This window comes from Pseudopodoces humilis, chromosome 4 (genome assembly GCF_049639895.1).
Source record: "Pseudopodoces humilis isolate 2021_Gansu_Grassland_sample_001 chromosome 4, ASM4963989v1, whole genome shotgun sequence".
Classification (NCBI taxonomy): Eukaryota; Metazoa; Chordata; class Aves; order Passeriformes; family Paridae; genus Pseudopodoces; species Pseudopodoces humilis.
In genome coordinates, this window is record NC_142203.1 from 42710804 (window position 1) to 42730852 (window position 20049).

Sequence of the window (20049 nt, forward strand, 5' to 3'; positions counted from 1 at the left end):
GGAAGCCAACAGACAATGAAAGATGTAACATTACTTCATTAAACATGCTAACATTTCAGAAGTTCTTATTGTTTTAGAGCAATGCTGACTGTTCAAATGGTGGCAGAATAATTAATTCTCATTCTAATACTTACTGGTACCAAATTATCTATTACAAGAAAAACTTTGAAGTGCAACACACAAATCTGAATTTAGTAACAAACCACAAAAAAAGAACGAGAAAATTTTGCAAGCATTTCAGTGAATGTGGAATAAATATTTCTTTTAAGAAACCAGTAACTTGTAAAGATATTTGGTAGAATTTATAGTATCAAATTGTAGTTGATCAGTGTTGACACTTTCCCCTCACCCCCCACGTCTAGGTAAATAAGAAACTAAATATGTCTGCATATTACATATGTTTTATTACACAGTGGCTTGAATAACTACTAGTATTTTTTTACATCTGCCTGTATTTTTTACATGGAGTTTAGTTCTGGAGTAGATTTTTTACTTTTTTTGTTGCTATGAAAGTAAAAATGTTGACTTACAGCATTAATAATTTATAGTCAAAATAAAAAACAAAATAAACTCTTATTTCACATGCTTAAGGATACCAAAAGATACACAAATAAGTATTAAAAAAATTATGGTAAAGCAAGTGATAAATGAAAAATTAAAGGTTTATGATAAGAATTCTTGAAAAACATATGTATTTTATCTATTCAATACCTTTATAAGCCATTTAGTGTTCTTACACTATCTAGTTTCAGGGAACATGAGAAACAATGTTGGAACAGAACAGATGAATCCATTTCAGATATACTTTAGACATGTTTATTGTTAGGAAGAAAAGCAGACAAAATACTTTTGAAATAGTAATTGTGCAAAAACAGTCAAACAGCATTTTAACACCAATAAGGACTGTACAAATCAATAAAGTTTTACTAAGCACATTAAAAGCAATAGTAAATTACCCTGTTAAACACTTTTATAAATGAAAAAAACATTAAACACAGCTGATAAAAATACATCTGGAAATAAACACTAAGTCATGGTATTACTTATTTCTTCATATTCAATATTATTTTACCTAATGTCTGGTTTTATCTGTAAGACTATATTTATTATATTATTTGCTTGTTTGCCTAGCACTCATCATCACACAGTTTATTATCCCCACATTTTTTTTTTCACAGTTTAAAAAGTAAGAATTTACTATCACAAAACCCCGATTTCTCAGCAATTATAGCATCTCAGATTTAGATATCTCAGGAATTATAGCAGCAACATTTAAAACTTAAAGGTCAAAAGAATGTGACAAAGGCCATGTATATCAGTTACAGTCCACATTATCCTAACTGTCATCATCATCACTACTACTGTGAGCCACAGTCCACTCTTTGTAGGCCTGCCTTTTCTGAAAGCATGGTAAGGGAAGAAGAAAGCAGAAGCATTAGTTTAAAAGTACTAGTTTGCCTGGCAAATTTGTTAATTAAAATAAAATCACAGAAAACAAAGAAATTCTGAAGTGACATCCTAAGTTTAGGGGACAGTATGAGCATACAAAATAACCTATATCTTATTTCCTTTGATCATCATATAAAATCTCTAAATCACCAAAAGAAGTTTTATTCCAACCTAATCCTGTAATCTGTTGAAAAGCTACAATACAGCGACCACAATGGGACAGACACCTGATCTGTATGCAAAGAAGCATTGCAAAAGGGGAAAGGAATCTTTTTATCCATAAGAAAATATTATTCTATTCAAACTCTTTCAGTAGTGGACATGCAATACACTGAGTCTCATGCAAAAACAAATTAACAGCCCTAGAACCACAAACATTAAGAACCAAAAATATTAGTACATTTAACTGTTAAATTAAGACACCAAATACCCTAAAGCAGAATTTAATGTCTGAGGGAGAAAAATTATGCAAATCTCTGTTTTCTGATTTGACTGTCTACTCTGTTTGGAGCTTTGAAAGTATTTCTTCAAGAGTATTATGCTTTGGAATCATTAATAGCAAAAACTAATATGAAGCTAACAATTCTTCAGTTTTAGCTACTTTTAAATGGTGGCTCCCATCACAAAACATCAAAGACATTACACAAGGCCACACCTTAGTGGTTCTTAAGTTGGATAATGGAAGGTACTGTACTCAGCCATACAATACAGAAAAATTAGAATAACATGTTACATGGCAGATTTTTGTAAAGGTTTCTCAGAAAAAAACCACAAAATACAAAAATGTACAAATTTAAGAAGCAAAAGCAATGTAAAGTCAGCTCATTAGAGCTGACCCTTTGCTGGCATTTGTTTTAGCAATACACTTAAAAACAGACAAGAGGATGTTTAAAAATTTATTTTCTTAACAAAAAGAGGATAAAGATCAGCAATAAATTTATGCTGTCCGTCAGTAGTAGCTTCTAACTACGAGAGAGTAGAGGGTATTTAAGGCAATAACGCTTTATAACTCCAGTTATAAACTGGAGAGCCAGGTTAAAGCCATCTCATTACAAGAAAGGCACAGGTACACTGTTTATTATCAAAGCACTTTCACAGTCTGCTGAACTACATCACCAGTGAATGGAACAATGAATACAGCTAAGGGGCCCCCAACAGATCAATCCTGTTCTACCAGAAAATGAATGACAAATGAATGAAATGCAGGAGAAACAGAAACAAGAACGGAACTCAACATGGAACAAACAGCTGTGGCAATAATCAAAATGAGTCATAAAATGCTCTCCCCCAAAGGCAACTTTATTCTTATCTACTTCTCCAGAAAGGTTATTCTGGTATGACATTTTCATGGCACACTGTGAAACCTCCCATGTGTATTTTTCAAATTCTGTTCAAATTTATGCAAACACTAATTACTACTTTATTTGTTATGGTTGAACATTTCTAGAAAGAAATTTTATTTCTAACAAAAGGAAAAAAACTCAGAAACTCAGAAAGCTGTGTGCGTCACAACTGAAATTATTTCCTTTCTGAGGGGAATTTTTTGAGTCAAATTTGTTTAAATGGCAGATGAATCATTAAAAAGTAAGTGCTGTTCAGCATATACTTCCTGCAAACAGTATTCCACTTCAGAACTGCTTATGCTCTTTCAATGGCTTCAGTATGACATAAATACAACTATTTCTAACTGTTTTATGCTGTTTTACATAAAATTGAGACTTAAAAGTCACTGTTTAAGCTATGTATTATAAAATTACTGAAAAAACTGTGTATTTATCAACACTTTTCACAAAAAAATAACATTTAATGGCAGAAAACTTTTCATTTGCACATATAAACCTTTCTCTTTTTTCAGAATTCTCTGTGCATAAACTTTTATATATATACTGATTTACTTTATGTTGTCTTCCTCAAAAGTTGTATCACAGCAGCCAAATCCCCAATGTGGTTACATGCCTAAGAAACTGAGTGACACGGTAAGAAGTGAATGGGAATTTAAGAAGTGGGAAATTCTAAAGTATTTATTTCTATGTAAGATGAGTTTAAATGTATGTCAAAAATTTATCTTTCATTTTCTTCACCTGTAACATTTGACTTCCAGTTCCATCTCTTAACCTGTAAGGTCTAATAACTCCATCTTCACCAAAGAAGCGAGGTGGGCGCAGGCTTATCACATCTTCTGATGAATCTGCAACCCTGACAAAGCAGAAAATTTAAGATACATGTCAAGATCTCTACTCAACTATACTATTTAGCTAAGGAACTAAATTATTTTGTATATAAATTAAATTGAAGTACTCGTGCAAAAACTATCATTGTCTATATATGCACTTTTGCATAGTAACAGACATTACATCAGAAATCTATTTCTGAGAATCACTATTATCAAATTACATGGCACAGAGCAGCACATGCCTGCTAATGCTTAATTAGTGTCTAACTACTGCACTTCAGTACTTCAAAAGTAAAGACAACTGTGCCATATAGAAACTTCACTCTGATATTTTTCTTGCATTTCTCCGCTAAAGAACTTAAACAGGAAAACAAAAGAGACTGGCACTCTTATGGTAACATAAGTGATCCAAATCACTAAGAACAGGGCCACTGAACAATTGTATCTAAAGTCACTAAGCACCTCTTCAAAACACTGTCTCCTCCTCCACTGCCTATAACAGTGTGAGATTATCTTCAACAATTGTTGGGGAAGGTGAAACAGGGAAACCTTACAAATATGATTGTTTAGCAAAAGATTATGAAAACATGAAACCTAGGATTGAAATAGAATTGAAAACTAGCTTCGAGCTATAGGGTACTGAGTGCTAGTTACTATATAACCAAAGAACAATAGCCTAGCCAGCTGAAGGATAGTCCCTGTTGATTAAACAATATCCTTCTGCTGATAGTGAATCCAAAGGTTAAGCAAGAGAAGAATTTGAAGAGTAGCTTTTAGAGTTTAAAATGTAACACTGCATGGTAATGTAGTACTTCTTATAGGCTATATGTAAATTCTACAGAATGTGTGTCATATACTGGTTGGTCACTAAGAATTAGAATATTCACCACAGAAAAAGATATAATGTATTAACAAGAACTTCATTCTCTTACTTCTCTTAACTTAGTCTGCCCTCTCTCAACTTCTGCTCCTCTCTAATTCCCTTCTACTCTCTTCTCTTAACCTCTTATTCCCTCCTCTTACCTCTTCCTACTCTCTCACTTGCTTGCCTCTTACTCTCTTAACTCCTCTGCTCTGCTCTTACCCGCTCCTCTCAATCTCTTAACTTGCTCTCTTCCCCTCTTTTAACTTCCTTTCTTACTCCCCGCTCTTACCCCGATTTCTCTACCCCTTTAATTACCTTATTCCCTCATGCTCCCCGACTCATCTCTCCACTCTCTCTCTCCCTCTCTGAGCATGTTTACACTGCGATTGGAAGTGTAAACGGATCTCTTCCACCCTCTACCTAAATAATAAACTTCTTATCCCTGAACAGCCTGACCCTGGAGAAGTCTCTCACCGTGAGCATGTTTTTTACACCAATAAAAAATGAATTTATTAAAGTGAGACTAACATAGTATTTAAATGCACTCTTAACATAGAGACTGGCATAATCTAGTGGTCTTGGAACTCATAAAGTAGTAGTAATATATAAAGTAACTTCCATCACATCTGAGAAGTCCTTTTTTTCCTGCTTATTTGGGGTAAAAGTTAAAAATCATCAGCTAAAGAAATTCTGATTGCTGAGATATTTAAACTAGTTTTTTCTGTAATGCCAGAAATATCTGAGATTTGTGTCTGTGTTTTTAAAATTATATCAAGTGTGTATTTTTTTAAAGAGCCACCTATTTGTTACATAAGTAACACAGAAGTGATATAAAGACACAAGGTACTACTATTACTATTGTCTCATTCATGCCATATGATTTTCTGTACATTTTTTTACTTACTTTTTAATACCCTGAAATGTGCTGCTTGCCATATCTATGATTCCACCAGTGGGCCTAGCTACTGCTCCCACTAAGCCTTTTCCAACACCTTTGAAAAAACCAGCTGCTCCTTCTTCCTGAGCTCCTGAAAGCATTAAAAGCAGTAAATCATTATACATCACAGCGTTTCTCTTAAAATATTAATAAATTTTATAACCATTTAATTACAAATTTTATTTGATATACAACTATGTAGTCTCCACACGAAGTTCATGTAAACAACATTTAAACTATAAGTCAGTAGGAATATAAAATCTTGACAAAGAGTTTTATAACTCTGATAGAAAACATGTCATCAAATATCAAAAATTTGCCATCATGCAAACAGTTAATGCATCAAGTTAATGCACCAAACTTACCTCTTATTGGTTTTGTAACTATTCCTGTTATGCCACTTACAAAACCCTACCAAGATAAACAAAACAGACATTACAAATATGCTTCCATATAGTATTTTTCATTTTTAACATTTTTCTTTCTACTTCATTGGTGAATAGCCTCAAAGTACATATATTGGGAGTATTCTAGAATTCACTATAAGCTAAGAGAATCAGAGGCACTTGCTTCACAGTTTCTATCTTCTTTTCTATCCTCCTGCATTTTTCTGTAAAACTATGACCCAATTGTAGCTCTATACCTGCAAAAAACCAAAATTAAAGTTAAGAAACAAAACTAACTAAAAAAATTGAAAACCAACAACCTTCTGGTGAACACAGCAAGTGTTCTGGTACTCTTGCCTGCATAAAATTAATTAATTTTTTAATTAAAAATGAATTAATTAATTTTTGTTTTCCTCCTTACAGAAACTAGTCCTTTTCCACCACGAGTGATACCCTCTCTCAGACCAGTGGGTTGTTTATTCATAGCTTCTCTCCTTTTTTGCTGGTAATCCTCATCCATAGTTATTGCAGCGACTCCTTTTGCCATAGCACCTGTGATTCTTGAGGCAGCTCCCGCTAATCCACCTATAGGAATACAAACCAGATTAAAATTCCAATGCAATTTACAAATACTTACCTCTATTGTTAGGAAAACCACCATCACAGTGCTGAAACTTACCAACAGCTCCCCCTACCAGTGCTTTAAATCCTAGTGCCATTCCTTCTATAAATTCCTCAGGACCCTGGATGGCTCCCTATGAGAAAAAAATGATACATTCATGATGACCTTTGAATATATGCATTATATATTTTTTAATCTTATATTTTTATTGGTATTTATATGTGACAAAGAGGAAAACAGGTTGACATTGAGTGATAAAGTGTGAAAGCACCTGCAAAAGCTCCTTTGACAGGAAGACAGACAATTTTAGAATGCTAATTAAATCCCTGAAGTCTGCTTATTTTAAGAAGCAGAGAAAGATTTATTTTAAGGTATAAACTGTAAGAAACGGCCTTTTGGAAGTTATGTTGAATAGACTTCTCTGTCCTTTTTAATGTCACTTGTGTTTTCCAGGCATTTCACTTGAAATTTTCAATTCTAAATCTAAATTTAAAACCAAAAAATGTATCAATGTAGATTTCCAATACAGTGTATATATCTATCTACTCTTAAAAGGGCAGAAGAGAATTTTACCTGGTATGGTTCATAGAAGAAAGCTTCTACTCCTTCAGACAAGCCTCTTATGAAACCAAATGGATTACCCAACACATCAAGGCCAAGAATAAGAATATACATCTGTTTAATAGCCTAAAATGAAAATAGTTATTAGTGAAAATATTTCCTACATTACACTTAAAGGCAAACAGTGTAGGATCTTAGATTAAAACAGGGAAAAAAACTTGAGTTCAATATAAAAACCCCAAAATTGTGCAGAAAAGTAAAAATAGTTGTACTAAAAAGATAAGAAAATCAGTGAGTAAACCATATTATGTCAGGCAAGAAACAGTAATTAAAACCATTTCAGTAGTCCCTTATTATTCATGATGGATGGATAAAAGAGGACTAATTATCTTATGCAAAAGTATTTTTGTTGGATTCTCTCCACTGGATGACAGGACTTTCAACAATACACAAAAGCCAAGAAAGAACTATATGACTCATATAGTACTAATGTCCAAGAAAATGCATTAGTATTTTAATGCCAATCATGTTCTATCAGAGTTCCATCGTGTTTGCTTCCCCTATCTATTCCAGCAAGCTGTTTTGTTATCATGCCATTTGGCAAAGCAATAAAATTCTTTCAATGAGTAATTGGTTTGTATGCATTTATTTAACCTTTGTACATTGATACAAGAATGAAAGTAATTTTATTAGTTTAATAGAATCAAAGTGCACAGTAGCACTTTCAAAATAGGAATTTATTGGGATATTGATATTTTCTTATTCTCACCTGTTTTGAATAATGCCTTACAACTGCTGACTGGAGCTGCTGTGTAGTACAGAAGTGATACCTGAGCTCAAAGAATGCCAACCTAAAAAAAACAGAAGAGAGAAAAAGTAAATCCTTACTATGCAGAACGAAGTAAAGCTTAACAGATGTAATAATGGTATAAACTTTGTGAGTGCTTTTTACATTCATATTTTTAACCTACTTAAAGACAATATCTTGTACATCTGTAAGGGTCGCCCCTATACTCTTCAGCAGGAGATTCAGGGACTGAAATGGTATCAATTCATTCTTTCTCTCTTCTTTGTTACTATCTTCTCCACCCGTACTGAGTGAAAAGCTCAAGTGTAACTGAGGGATAAAAATGAGATTGGGAAATAACATGGTTAGTTGTTAGATACATGATATTTCTACCTTTATAATTTTTTCGATGATTTAAAAATTGAGTTAAGACATTTTCAGTCTGACTGAAACCAGTCTGACTTTGTAACAGAATATACAAATACACAATGTAGGCCAAAAAAAAGCCCACTGACATTTAAAGCCAAAGTGAACTTTGAACTCAACTTTGAACATCTGAACTACCTTTAAGAAAACAAGAACTTGAAACTGCTTACTTATGTTTTCATAAAAGGTTTCTGGATTCTTTTAGCTATAATTTAGATTATTAACTCATTTTTATAACATTTAGTTTCTCTAATTTATACCCAAAATCAAAGCAGACAGAAATGACAACGAAGTACATTGTCCAAGCAAGAATGTAACAAAAGCTTGATAACAAATAATTACTAATACCAGTTTTGCAGGTGCCAAATACACACATAAATCCTACCTGTGTACCTACCTGAAATAACCAAGGCATTTGTTTCAAAGAAATCAGAACAGAATAACATTCAGGAAAATTGTTCAAATGGCTTTCATAGCACAAAACAGTACAAATCTATCCAGCAGTTTTCAAAATCAGATTAAAGGAAGTTATGCCTATTTCTGATTCTCTGAAGACAATATCACACGACATTCATTATGCTATAGAAGAGCGTAACTACAGGACATTTCAGTGATACACAGCTCACCTTGCAGAATCATTATCATTCAATACATAATCATTAAAGACGACTAATCTTTCACTAAAACCTCAAGCCCATTTATTCCCTCCTATTTCCTCCCCGCAATTTTCCTTGTCAAATGTAATTTCTAACATCTCACAAGATACTGCCAAAAGGTGAAACTCAAATCATTCTTTGATCTACTTCCCATGGATAGATGAGAGACTCTCTTAAGAACTGTTACAGAGACCTTGAAGTCCTATTACAGTTGTAATAATGTCAGCTACACACTAATCTCCTACCCTGGTTATGTATGTTTTTTTAGAAATTATGTCATTCTCCAATCCATAATACACTGTGTGCACACAAACCAGAGCATCTTGCAAGGAACTCTTAAATAATAAAATGAAAAAAAACCTTAAGTCATAAGGAAAGCCATAGGAATGCAATAGTAAGTTAGTGGCAACATTGGAAATACTTTATTGGCACCTTTTTTTTCAATCAGCTGTTTCAATCTTTATTTCCAGAGCCTACTATCCCGCGCTCTAAAAATTTTCAGAGAGCAAACTCAGTCTGCAATGTGAAATAGGAATACCTTAATTGGAGAGATATGAAAGTATTCATACAAGCTGATTTGTGATGTATCCATTGATGACACACTCATTAGTTCTTCTTGAAGAGATTCAACATCCTTTTTGAAAAGTTGTAGCTGTAAATGCATTTGAAAAAGATATCACTTCAAAATTTAGAGTACATAAAACTACTAGTCATTTTTCACTGATACAAAAAATGGACTAATTATATCCTCCTAGGTACAAACTCCTCTCCATTGTCCCTGTACCGTAAGGTTTAAAGACTTCTTTGCATAGCATACAAGAAGAGCATAAAGGAAGGAGTCACTGTTTCAGCCAACAGTAATTAAAAACCTCATAGCTTCATATTATTCCCAGATTCACATAAATTAATCATTGATGTGGACTTAGAAAATAATTTTTAATTTTTTTCAAATACAAGTTGAATAGTTCAAAATTTTAAATCTTCTTATCTTCAAACAACTAAAGGTTTCTACCTCTTGGTCACTTGGCACATCAGTCTGTGTAAAGAATTCACCAATTGCATACAGGAAGCCAAGATCTAATCTGAGATCCATCTCTTGAATCAGAACCTTAAAATACCTACACATGAAACAAAAAGTAATTAATAAGGTGTTCTACAAAAATGTTTAATACTTAAAGCTTAGTATAGGGTATTTAGACCACTTACACAACTTCAGGTACTGGTTTTGTTGGGTTTTTTTTGCTGTGGATTTTTGTTTTGGGGTTTTGGGTTGTTGTTTTGTGTGTGTGTTTGTATTTTGTTGTTGGTTTTCTTCTTTCTTTTTTTTTGTGTTTTTTTTTTGAGGGATTCATCATTGCTGATGAAAAATAGGCTTCCCACTTAAGATAAACACATTTCCAAGTAACCAGAAGAATTTTAAACACATAGCAGCATTTAACACTGTATATAACAACACTACATATATTTTTTCTAAATAAAGATGACTAAAAATATGAATTAAAAAGACATCTAAAAATCATTGCTTTACTCTTCAATTATGTGGATAATAAAGGACACAGCTTTCATCTCTGTTAAAATGCTCTGAGTTTCCAAGAAAGAGTTTGTGTTAACATTACCTTTCATTATGTTTGCCTCTATAATAATATTAATTTTAAAGCATGATTAAATATATCCAATAGTAATTGAGATGGAACATGTCAAAATACTTACTTAATATGAGATATCTGTGAGTGTCCAGCAGTTCTCATGACAATACTGACATCAGTAAATGGTTTTGGTGCTATGAAGTTGTCAAATAAAAAGAGATCAGCACAGATTGTTACATGATATACGTAACACTTTGTAAGTTTTTTTATGAAAATGTCATATACATGCAGGGTTTTCTTAATCCTGCACAACAGGATTACATAATGGATATGACTGGCAAACAGCTAAGACAGGGAAAAGAGCAGGAACAGAAAGTAATAGGAAGGATGAAATGGAACACCAAAATGATATTTAATTGGAAATGTGCCATTTTCATTTAAAAGCAAATTAATATTGATATAATATTAGATTTATATAATTTCCTTAATCATGGAATAAAATTTTCCAGTGGCTGATACAAAACTGTAAATTAAACAAAAAAGAATTCTGCAGATTCATGCACTGTAGCTTAAAACCAGTCATATTTAGAATGAACAACTGACATCCTACTAGCTTCTGAATAAAATTGCAAACAGTATTTTTTGTCTCAACATGAATTCTTTTGATATTACTTAGATTTTCCAAGTAACTTTGGCACGAAAAAAATAATAAAAGACTACATCACACAGTATAGTGATATTGAGCTCTATGCTCCAAGCAATGGAGAAAGCATACATAAACCATACAAAACAACACAAAATATAATTTACCATCTGGAGAGCTTATAAATGGTGCCTCACTTAACAACTTTGAGCTTAGGCACATTTCTTTTCTTACTGGTTAAGATTACTTCAGATAGGTTACTAGGTCATGCATTCCATGACACTGGAGCAGTAGGGAAATAGTGGGAGACTAAGGATGGCAAGTAAGTACCCTCACTGCCCCAAAACTCCAAATGCAAGTAGCACAGAAAAAGTGCAACAGATTCACTACCATCAAAATTAACAAGACTTATCTTATAAACAGCCAAGTCTTCTCATATATTAGCCAGCATTAAATTTTAGTGGTGGCCTGAACTGAAAACCTCCTTTTAAGCTTATATAACTTTCATGTTATATGTTGCCAAAATCAACTTAGTAATGTGCCAAAAAGATGCTCTTAAAAGGTATGATAATGACAAATAAAAGACATTTTCCTCTTTTCTATAAACTGTTAAATGTTGAAATGGTTTTCTGTGTATCTTCTTTGTACAGGTACCTATATGGTACTTCTACCATTATTATGTGTACTATCTGTAGTCAGAAAAGTCATGCAGACTTCACCTGATGAAAGTGATGGTTAACTTCGATACAAGCAAGTTATCTTACTGTTTTAAAAGGAAGGATTATGTTAAACTAGAACAAACCTGAATCCAAGGTGATGGACTTTGGAGGTTTAATAGGGTAGAACACAAAGGGAAATATGGCTCCAGGAATCTGGTTTTGTATCTAGTAGGGGTAAGGACAGGACAAGGTGCAGCACATTAGCTTTTCAATAGTGAAATATTTTAAAATCAGGACAAACTCAGATATGATCATTACCTGCGGCCTTCCACCAATACAAAAGCAGAAAAAAGCCACTACCGTGTTTAAAATATATTGATTTTCAAAATCTAATAATCCAATTCTAATAATTTAGAAATATTTCTTCAAATTGTCCATAAATTGACCATTCAAATGGTCCACAAAAGTTTTGCAAAGGATTTGTTTTGAAAATCTTGAGCATAGCAAAACAAGAAATTTCACGTCTCCTTTTACTTGATAAACAGAAATGCTCCAAGAAAAAGCAAGTAAGATGAATGCCAAGTATTTCTTTCAGAACAGTCATAGTTGTCTTCCTTTTTTTCCAAGAAGCACTTAAGTAGTATTTTCAAAGACTGAGAAGCGCTGATGTAAAGGCCAATGATTACAATTAAATTGAGAACATGAGAAATCCAATTCCAATTCTAGAAATGAACCCAAGTTTCCATAAACGTTCTTTCAGAATAAATAACAACTACTTTTCGATATGACTCACTTGTATCCTGTAAATTTGGATTCTGAAAGACTTCTGATGTGCAGAGGAACTGTATTCCACTTTTAAAGCTGGCAGATAATTTCTTCTGATAGGAATCTCATTTGGCTGTTGAATCTTCATGTTCACTCCATTAGGAGTTAAACATACCTATTATTAAAGAAAACTTGGTATGTCGAGTTCTATGTCGAGTATGTTCTAAAATACTGCTTTATATAATATACTTAAAAATTTACAATGTTCACAAATATTGTAAACCTCAGCAGTAAAAGTACCGCAGCTTTTAAGTTAGATGTCATAATTTTCCTTTATTTAAAGCAAACAAATTTTGCCCATAAATTTCAATAGAAATGAAACTACAAAATAGTGCTTTATTTGGGGGTTACTGTCATTTAATACATAGCTACCTAGAGGAAAAGCTTCACAGTGTAATGGACTATGACTGAAATAAAAATTTGATCATTTAGCTATCCAATGTTTATTTACCTACAGCACCATTTCTACAGAGTGTCTAGAATTTATCCATTGACAAGGACCGAGCATTTGGAGCATAATGCGCCTCTACGTTCCATCTGCAATTTCTTTTTCAGTTTTATGGGACTGAATGACAGCTAAATCATTCCACAATAAGCAGTTTTAAAAATATTGGATTTCAGGCTAAAACAAACAAACCAACCAACCCCAAACTGATAACACATTTACTGATACAATATATGAACCAAATGCAAAGCTTCCTTACTGGAGTTTAACACATATTTAGCACTACCACCTACAAAAATGTTACACCTCCATTTCAAAATCAGGCACTAACAAAAAGTCTGTACCAAGATATCAAAAGTTTATGGATTTTTCCCTGCATTTTTTTAATACAGAGGTAAAGAAATGTTTTCAAATGGAGTAGGTAAATCAATAATCTCAAATTTCACCGTAAGTTTTATCAAAGACAGCAAAATTGATATATTATCTCTTTCTTGCGCATACACATAAGCAATATAATTAGAGAGCTATCAGTATTACCAAAACATTAGATTCCAACTCAATGATCTTATTTTCTGAAGGACTTAGCTCATTGTAATCTCTGAATTCTTGTTCTAATTTATCAATTTGCTTAACACTCATTGGTCTCCATCTTGACTTCTTCTTGGGTTTTGTCTCCCACACCACATCAGAACTTTGAAAACAAAACAAAGAACCAAAACAGAAGGATTAGCTTTTTGAAAACAAGTTTTCAAAACCACACCTACTTTAGTGTGACTTTTAACAGGCTGTAACTAGGGAATGAGAAATCACAACATAAAGCTCTACTGTAGCAAATAAGCGACCCAAATCATGCACTGCCCTCTTGCCACTAAGCAGAAGCCAGTCTCTCCAATATGATGGGAAAAAAAAAAAATTAACAAGTCTGTGTATAAATCCCCAGTTTGATGAAAATGGTTATGTAGTGATACTCAAGGAAGCTCAATTTCAGCAGTACTACCATCCATCGTTCTACAATCTCAATTATGTTTTCCACTTATAGTCTTGCATTTATTTTGACATTTGAAATTTACTAGAAATTTAAAAGTTCAAGTCAAGACAAAATGCCTCCTGCACTGCATCTTATTTTTGACAGCTTATTTATTTAGTCTTTCCATCTAAAACCAATAGGTGTTGATTTTCTTTTACATGCTTCCTCTACTGATTTCATGGTGGGAATTTTAGGTTTGTTTCTGTTTGGTTTTTTTGAAATGTAGCCTTTCTTCTGTCTCTCAGTTTTATTAATGCAAATAATTCATCAGCCTTAAAGGGTATTTGACTTTTTCCCACTGCTTCTGTGAGAAACTCTGTGCCTGATTTCACCTTATAGTCAAACATAAAGCACAAAATCGGGCACAAACCAACACTATCAGGCAGGCAGAAGGTACTTATTTCCATAAATTATAGCCCATAAATTATGTATATAAACTTACATGTATATAAACTTTTATAAGAAGCATATAAAAAGCATATAAACTATTGCCTACAAATATGTACCTTTCCAGACACAACCACCTAACCTCTTTTAGCTATATCTGTGTCTGTGTTGAGACACATCAATGGTAGGAAAAAAAAGGTTAGCTGAAGCTCAAAACAATAAAAAAACAACTACAAAAATGAGTACTATCTTGATTGCTGAGAATTTCCCCCTTTTTTTTTTCTTTCCGCCTTTTCTGGTTTTGTTTTTGGGTTGTGGGGTTTTTTGCTGCTCCTAAAAAAAAGAAGCCAATTTCATCAGTATGGCCATCCATTTTCAAGAAGTTTAACACCTCATCAGGGTTTGACAAGAAAACAAAACTTACTATAAGCACTTCTAGACTAATGACTATGGATGACTGCTTTCAAAGAAAAACCAATTCAGTGAAATCTCAATACTACTGTGAATCTCGGCAATTACCTGCCACATTTAATGGAGTGTTTCCATTGTCTAAATATCAGAGCACAGTTTCTCAGGTGAGGGCAAGGACTGGAATTTTCTTAGTAAATGATGGATGTGACTAAGTGAAGCCTATGGGTATGAAAAGTTCACACTCGTTTGTTTTTTAGTACAGTGCAAAGAACTAATCAAGATAAAAACAACTCTCACTCTGTCAACCTCATAAATGTGAATAAAAATAAGTGGATTATAGCAATTATATTCAAGAGTCCCTTGATGGTTGCAAAGAGCTCCTGTCCAAATATATGATGGCAGACATTTCTGAATTATTACACAATTTCTTTTCTACTTCCCTTTGAAATGTATATAGTAGGAAACCCAAGCAGTAAAGCCCTGGGTCACCATAATTAATCAACCAAAACTAAAGGGACCTACAAGCTTTTGCATCAAAATTTCCAATGCAGAATTCAGCTGTTTCTGTAGTGAAGATAACAAAACCCACTGACACAAACTATTCACAGACTTTACTCCTTAAAACTCTATTATCACTTCTCAAACTAGATGGACAGGAAGTATTTTCTGTTCAAGGAAGTCTGCCACACAGAATTACAAATATATGTTCCAAAACCACATGCATCTAAACATAGTTAGCATATGCATTAGTACAAAATACAGTAAAAACATATCTCTTGACAGCAGGAAAATATAGTGACTGGGTTTGAATATTATTAACCCAGACCTCTTTTTGCTCTTTCAGCACAAGCCAAAATGAAATTCACAGAGTGAAAGTACCTGAAGCTAAACATTTTAGATTGTTGTACACAAAGTAAGTTACCTTGTAATTCCAATGTAGGACACCTCTTGTTTTGTATAATTATTAACCAATGAAATTCCAACATCTTGCAAAGACAGAACAATTTCTTGTTCTGCTAGTTCTGCTTTTACGCTTTCATATGTCAATTTAAATACATTCTCATCTTCAGTGATGAGGACAATACGCTGCAAACCTTCATAAAACGACATTAAATAGACCGCTTTTCTAGAATCCACACTGATTATTTCCATTTTGTCCTATAAACAAGACAGAAAAAGTTTTTACAACTCTATTAATCATTCTATTTCACAAAAAAATGCTGGAGTCTTAGCAACACAGCAATGGAAGACATATTTTAAGGTACAGGGGAAAAAAGTAATGACAAAGCCTTATGACAGCCTCTCACCACACACACAGACACTATTCAGCTGAAGACTGCTTACTGGCACAAGCTCTGGCAAACAAAGCATCGTTACCATTCTGTGATTGGAACTCATATATGAGACTGCTGATCATACTCATTAAACACAAAATTTAATGCATACACTGATGAATGGAATATAAATATAAAAGTAGACTTCATTAAAATGAGGTTCTGATAAAAAAACGTACCTCTTTTGGGGAAATTTCCTCAGTTCTATTTCCACATCTCCATTTCAATTTCCTAGATCCTGTTGGGTCTGCCCAAGTATACAACACTGCCTTATCTGGCTGAAGGCAGTCTTCCAATTCACCGAGGGAGCTAGAACAAAGTAATTTTAAATTTAAAAATATCAGTGAATATTTTGTGTTGGTGACCTTTGCATTCTAGCATTTCAACAAGAACACTAATTATATTTTCAAGTAATGAAAACAGAACAAAAAACAACATTATGCATGAAAAAACATGCACAAAAACATTCTCAGAACATTCTCAGTAGTAAGAATGAAGATTTAAAATACATACTTTTATATGTATTTTATATAAATATATACTTAAATACAAAAACATGTACTTTAAAATAGACACATATACTTTAAAAATGAAGTATATACAGTAGTACAGTATTTTCTTTAGCCCCTTGTGATGAACATTTTCAGAAAAATGTGTTTTAAATTCCATTCCCCCTCACACACAGTTAAAAACTTGCAGAATTGTCTTCTACAGCTCTCTGAAAGGAGGCTACCCCAGGAGAGAAATGCAGAGATGCTGATCTCTGCTTGCTGGGATCCAGTGATTTGAACCATTCCCTTGCATCCACACTGTGGCAGGGGAGGTTCAGACTGGACATTACGACAATTTTATTTCAAAACACTGGAATAGGCTTTCTTGAGTGACAGGAGATGCCCCAGCCCTTGACTTGGACAATACTCTTAATAACATGCTTAAACTTTTGATAAGACCTGGTGGTCAGGCAGTTGGGCTAAATGATCGGCCCTTCCACTCAAAATACTGTACTCTGTTCTAATTAAATTAGCACAATGAATGCCCACAATTCATCTGAAAAGATAAAAGTTACTAATCTTTACAGAGAAAAAACAAATCAAACAATCATTCTTCAAGCAAACAGGAAGCAAACAGGATTTGACTAGCAACTCTTACACCCTCCAAGTAAAAATCTTTAAACTACATTGCTCTGACTGACTGAAGGGAAAAAAGAGTAGAAAAAAGTGTAGAATGCTGCAGGTATACACTTCTCAGCATTGCACAGTATCTGCATACAGTGGCAAAGCATTACAAAGTGATTACAGGTAGAGAACAGAGTAACTGTGTGCAAGTGCAGAAGTAAATATTCACTCTGTGCAGAAAACTAATATTTATTAAAATTATCTTAGTTTCATCCTAGATTGACAAAATTTACATAACTACCTCTCACCCCCTCACATCTCATGTAACTTTAACCCATGCTTTCAGCTGTATCTCCTTCATTACTTATTCTGCACAGTCGGCACTGCACAATTTGAGAAAACTACATCCACTGCCCCCTCATCAGGAATGTAGATTTACCATTTTTCAATTTACCAAGCAAGAGATTTTTGGGTGCTCTGACAAAATTTGAGAGCCATTTCTTTAAAGCAGGCTTCTTTAGAGAATGCATGCTTACAATATACAAACTACAAAATTACAGTTCACATGTCTTCATGCAAACATCCAAACTAAGCCCCTTCATACGTACCTTTGTCCGTACTCAATAATTTCCTCTTTGGTATGGTTAATCAACAGAAATGGAGCTGCACCATCATGGTAATTAGAAAAGGTAATCACCGTAGAATGTTCAGTCAGATTAACATCCACTGCAATTCCTCCAAGCTATCAGTTGTAAAAATTATAAAGTAAGTAACAGCAGAATGAATTTTCAGCAAAGCAAATGTAATCTAAATATTTTGAAAGCTTTTCCTCTCATCACAAGGTGAAACTCTCATGTAGTAAAAATAGCTGTTTTTCTGTATCTTCAAAATATTTCCTTGATCTAAATACTAGATGGCAGGTATTACACTTGGTAATTAAAACTATGCAGGAGTTCCATGCTGTGAAAAGTCAGACTGGTAGTAGAATAACCCTCCTTATTGCAAGCATACACATTCATGCCCTCAAGAACATTATACTTCAAAAACCATTCACCTACTTAAAAACTACTGCTAGATGAGACTATCTGCAACATAAATGCAAGTAAATTTAGTGCAAAATTACTTTTCAGACCAACTCAGTGTTAGTTTAAAACTAATATTAGTACTTCTCACAAAGAATACCTGCAAAACAAGCTGTATTTTAGCTCCTGTAGAACTGCTCCCCAGAGAAGTGCTTAAAACAGAATACCTACTTACATCTGTTTATACACACATGAAAAATAGAGTATGAGAATGTATTTGTATAAACAATCTTTTCCTCAGCTAGGGTTTTGCAATACTTGATTTCATGGGAAAACAAAGTTTTGAGAATGAAAATAAAAAAGTGATTTATGCTGTTTTACCTAACATCTAAATATGGAAGGCAATTTATTACCTTATTGTCCAAATGCAGTAAAAGACAGCTTTCTTGCTGATCAAAATTTATCTTCTTTGGAGGGAGATCAGAATTTTCAACTCTAACAAGCAGTTTGTTGGCATCATTTTCAGGCCAAAAGGGAATACACTAGAAAAGAAAAATAGAAATTTCAAAGTAAGAATACAAATGAGGTGTTAAATGCCATTCACATAGTCCAAAATTCATCTACTAAATTCCATCCAAAATTTTATCAATTAGCATCAGAAACCCTATTAAAAAAACCTGTAAGTTATTACTTACCTGAATATAATAAACTGGAAGGAAGTCAAGAAATTATTCAGACTACAGTGAAGAAAGTGAGGAGTTAAGCTAAAGTGGAAAAAGTAAGACTTCATATTCACAATAAGAAGTACATTTAAAATGAATGAAGTACATAAATCCAGAGTATAAAATAGCTACAACATAGAAAATTCCAAGCTTGGTAAAATAAAAAAGATGAAACTGTTCTTCCACTAGCTGACCTTTTTCCAAAGAAGTATAATTTCAAATCAATCTTACAGTGACAAGGAATGACAAAACGTAATATTAGCATAAACGCCACACCAGAGTAATTTGAGTACACAAGACATCTTGCAGTCCTTTTAGAAGTGTTTCACATATATTTAGAAGTACCTATACCCACATATGTACGTGGGTATAAAAGACACAATATGAAACATCAGGCAGCTTAATCAGAGAGCATATTCTGCTACTCACATTCACAATGGAAATCATAACCATTATGGATTTTAAAATCTCAAAGACAATCTCTCTTCAAGAGTTTACTTGCTAAATGGAGACAACCAGGAGACAGAGAAGACAGAAGTTTTAATTGTAACTAATGAAAAGTCTCTTACTAATTGAGTTCTGTCACAAGAACGAGCTATGACTAACAGTAACTCAGCTATGAACAGCCAATCTTTTTAAACAGAACATCTTTCCTGTATTTCAAACTGTTGACATGCAGCATCCGAAATTTTAGAACCATTTTTCTCTCTCTCTAACATAGTTTAAGAAATGAGATATCCATATTTAATTGCATCTGAATTCTGGAATTAATTCTTCAGTGGTGAAAGACTAGTTCACTAACTTACCATGCCACTAAGTTCCCTTTCCCATTGTTTCTCACACCACAGGAAGCAGGAAGACAAAGGAAAAAAATATAGTTAAACTGTAAGATTGAAGGTGTTATTTACATCAACATGTATCCCACAGACAAAGGAAATTTAAATTGTGTTGTAAACTATAATAAAACACAGCATGTAATTCTCAATGTGGAATTAATTGAGCCCAGAGGAA

The 20049-nt window shown here is 33.3% G+C and overlaps 1 protein-coding gene across 4 annotated transcripts in view; it reads right to left on the reverse strand.

The window, feature by feature from the left end:
* VPS13A (vacuolar protein sorting 13 homolog A) overlaps positions 1 to 20049 on the reverse strand; it is a 111488-nt gene that overhangs the window by 13683 nt on the left and 77756 nt on the right. For 2 of the 4 annotated variants that reach the window (XR_001331455.2, XM_005522646.3), the window contains exons 51-68: positions 18730 to 18858; positions 17903 to 18036; positions 16359 to 16488; positions 15768 to 16003; positions 13558 to 13711; positions 12544 to 12690; positions 11894 to 11975; positions 10573 to 10642; positions 9875 to 9980; positions 9401 to 9514; positions 7965 to 8110; positions 7763 to 7844; positions 7006 to 7119; positions 6490 to 6565; positions 6232 to 6395; positions 5790 to 5835; positions 5392 to 5515; positions 3531 to 3645 (exon numbers count right to left, since the gene is read on the reverse strand). Coding sequence is in view for 3 of the 4 variants with exons in the window: in XM_005522646.3 (XP_005522703.1) it covers positions 3531 to 3645; positions 5392 to 5515; positions 5790 to 5835; positions 6232 to 6395; positions 6490 to 6565; positions 7006 to 7119; positions 7763 to 7844; positions 7965 to 8110; positions 9401 to 9514; positions 9875 to 9980; positions 10573 to 10642; positions 11894 to 11975; positions 12544 to 12690; positions 13558 to 13711; positions 15768 to 16003; positions 16359 to 16488; positions 17903 to 18036; positions 18730 to 18858 (2169 nt within the window). In the remaining variant the exon portion in view is untranslated. Of the gene's footprint in view, positions 1 to 881; positions 1400 to 3530; positions 3646 to 5391; positions 5516 to 5789; positions 5836 to 6231; positions 6396 to 6489; positions 6566 to 7005; positions 7120 to 7762; positions 7845 to 7964; positions 8111 to 9400; positions 9515 to 9874; positions 9981 to 10572; positions 10643 to 11893; positions 11976 to 12543; positions 12691 to 13557; positions 13712 to 15767; positions 16004 to 16358; positions 16489 to 17902; positions 18037 to 18729; positions 18859 to 19844; positions 19885 to 20049 lie in introns of those variants that run through there. The other 2 variants (XM_088054416.1, XM_014252248.2) reach the window with 2 other exon arrangements.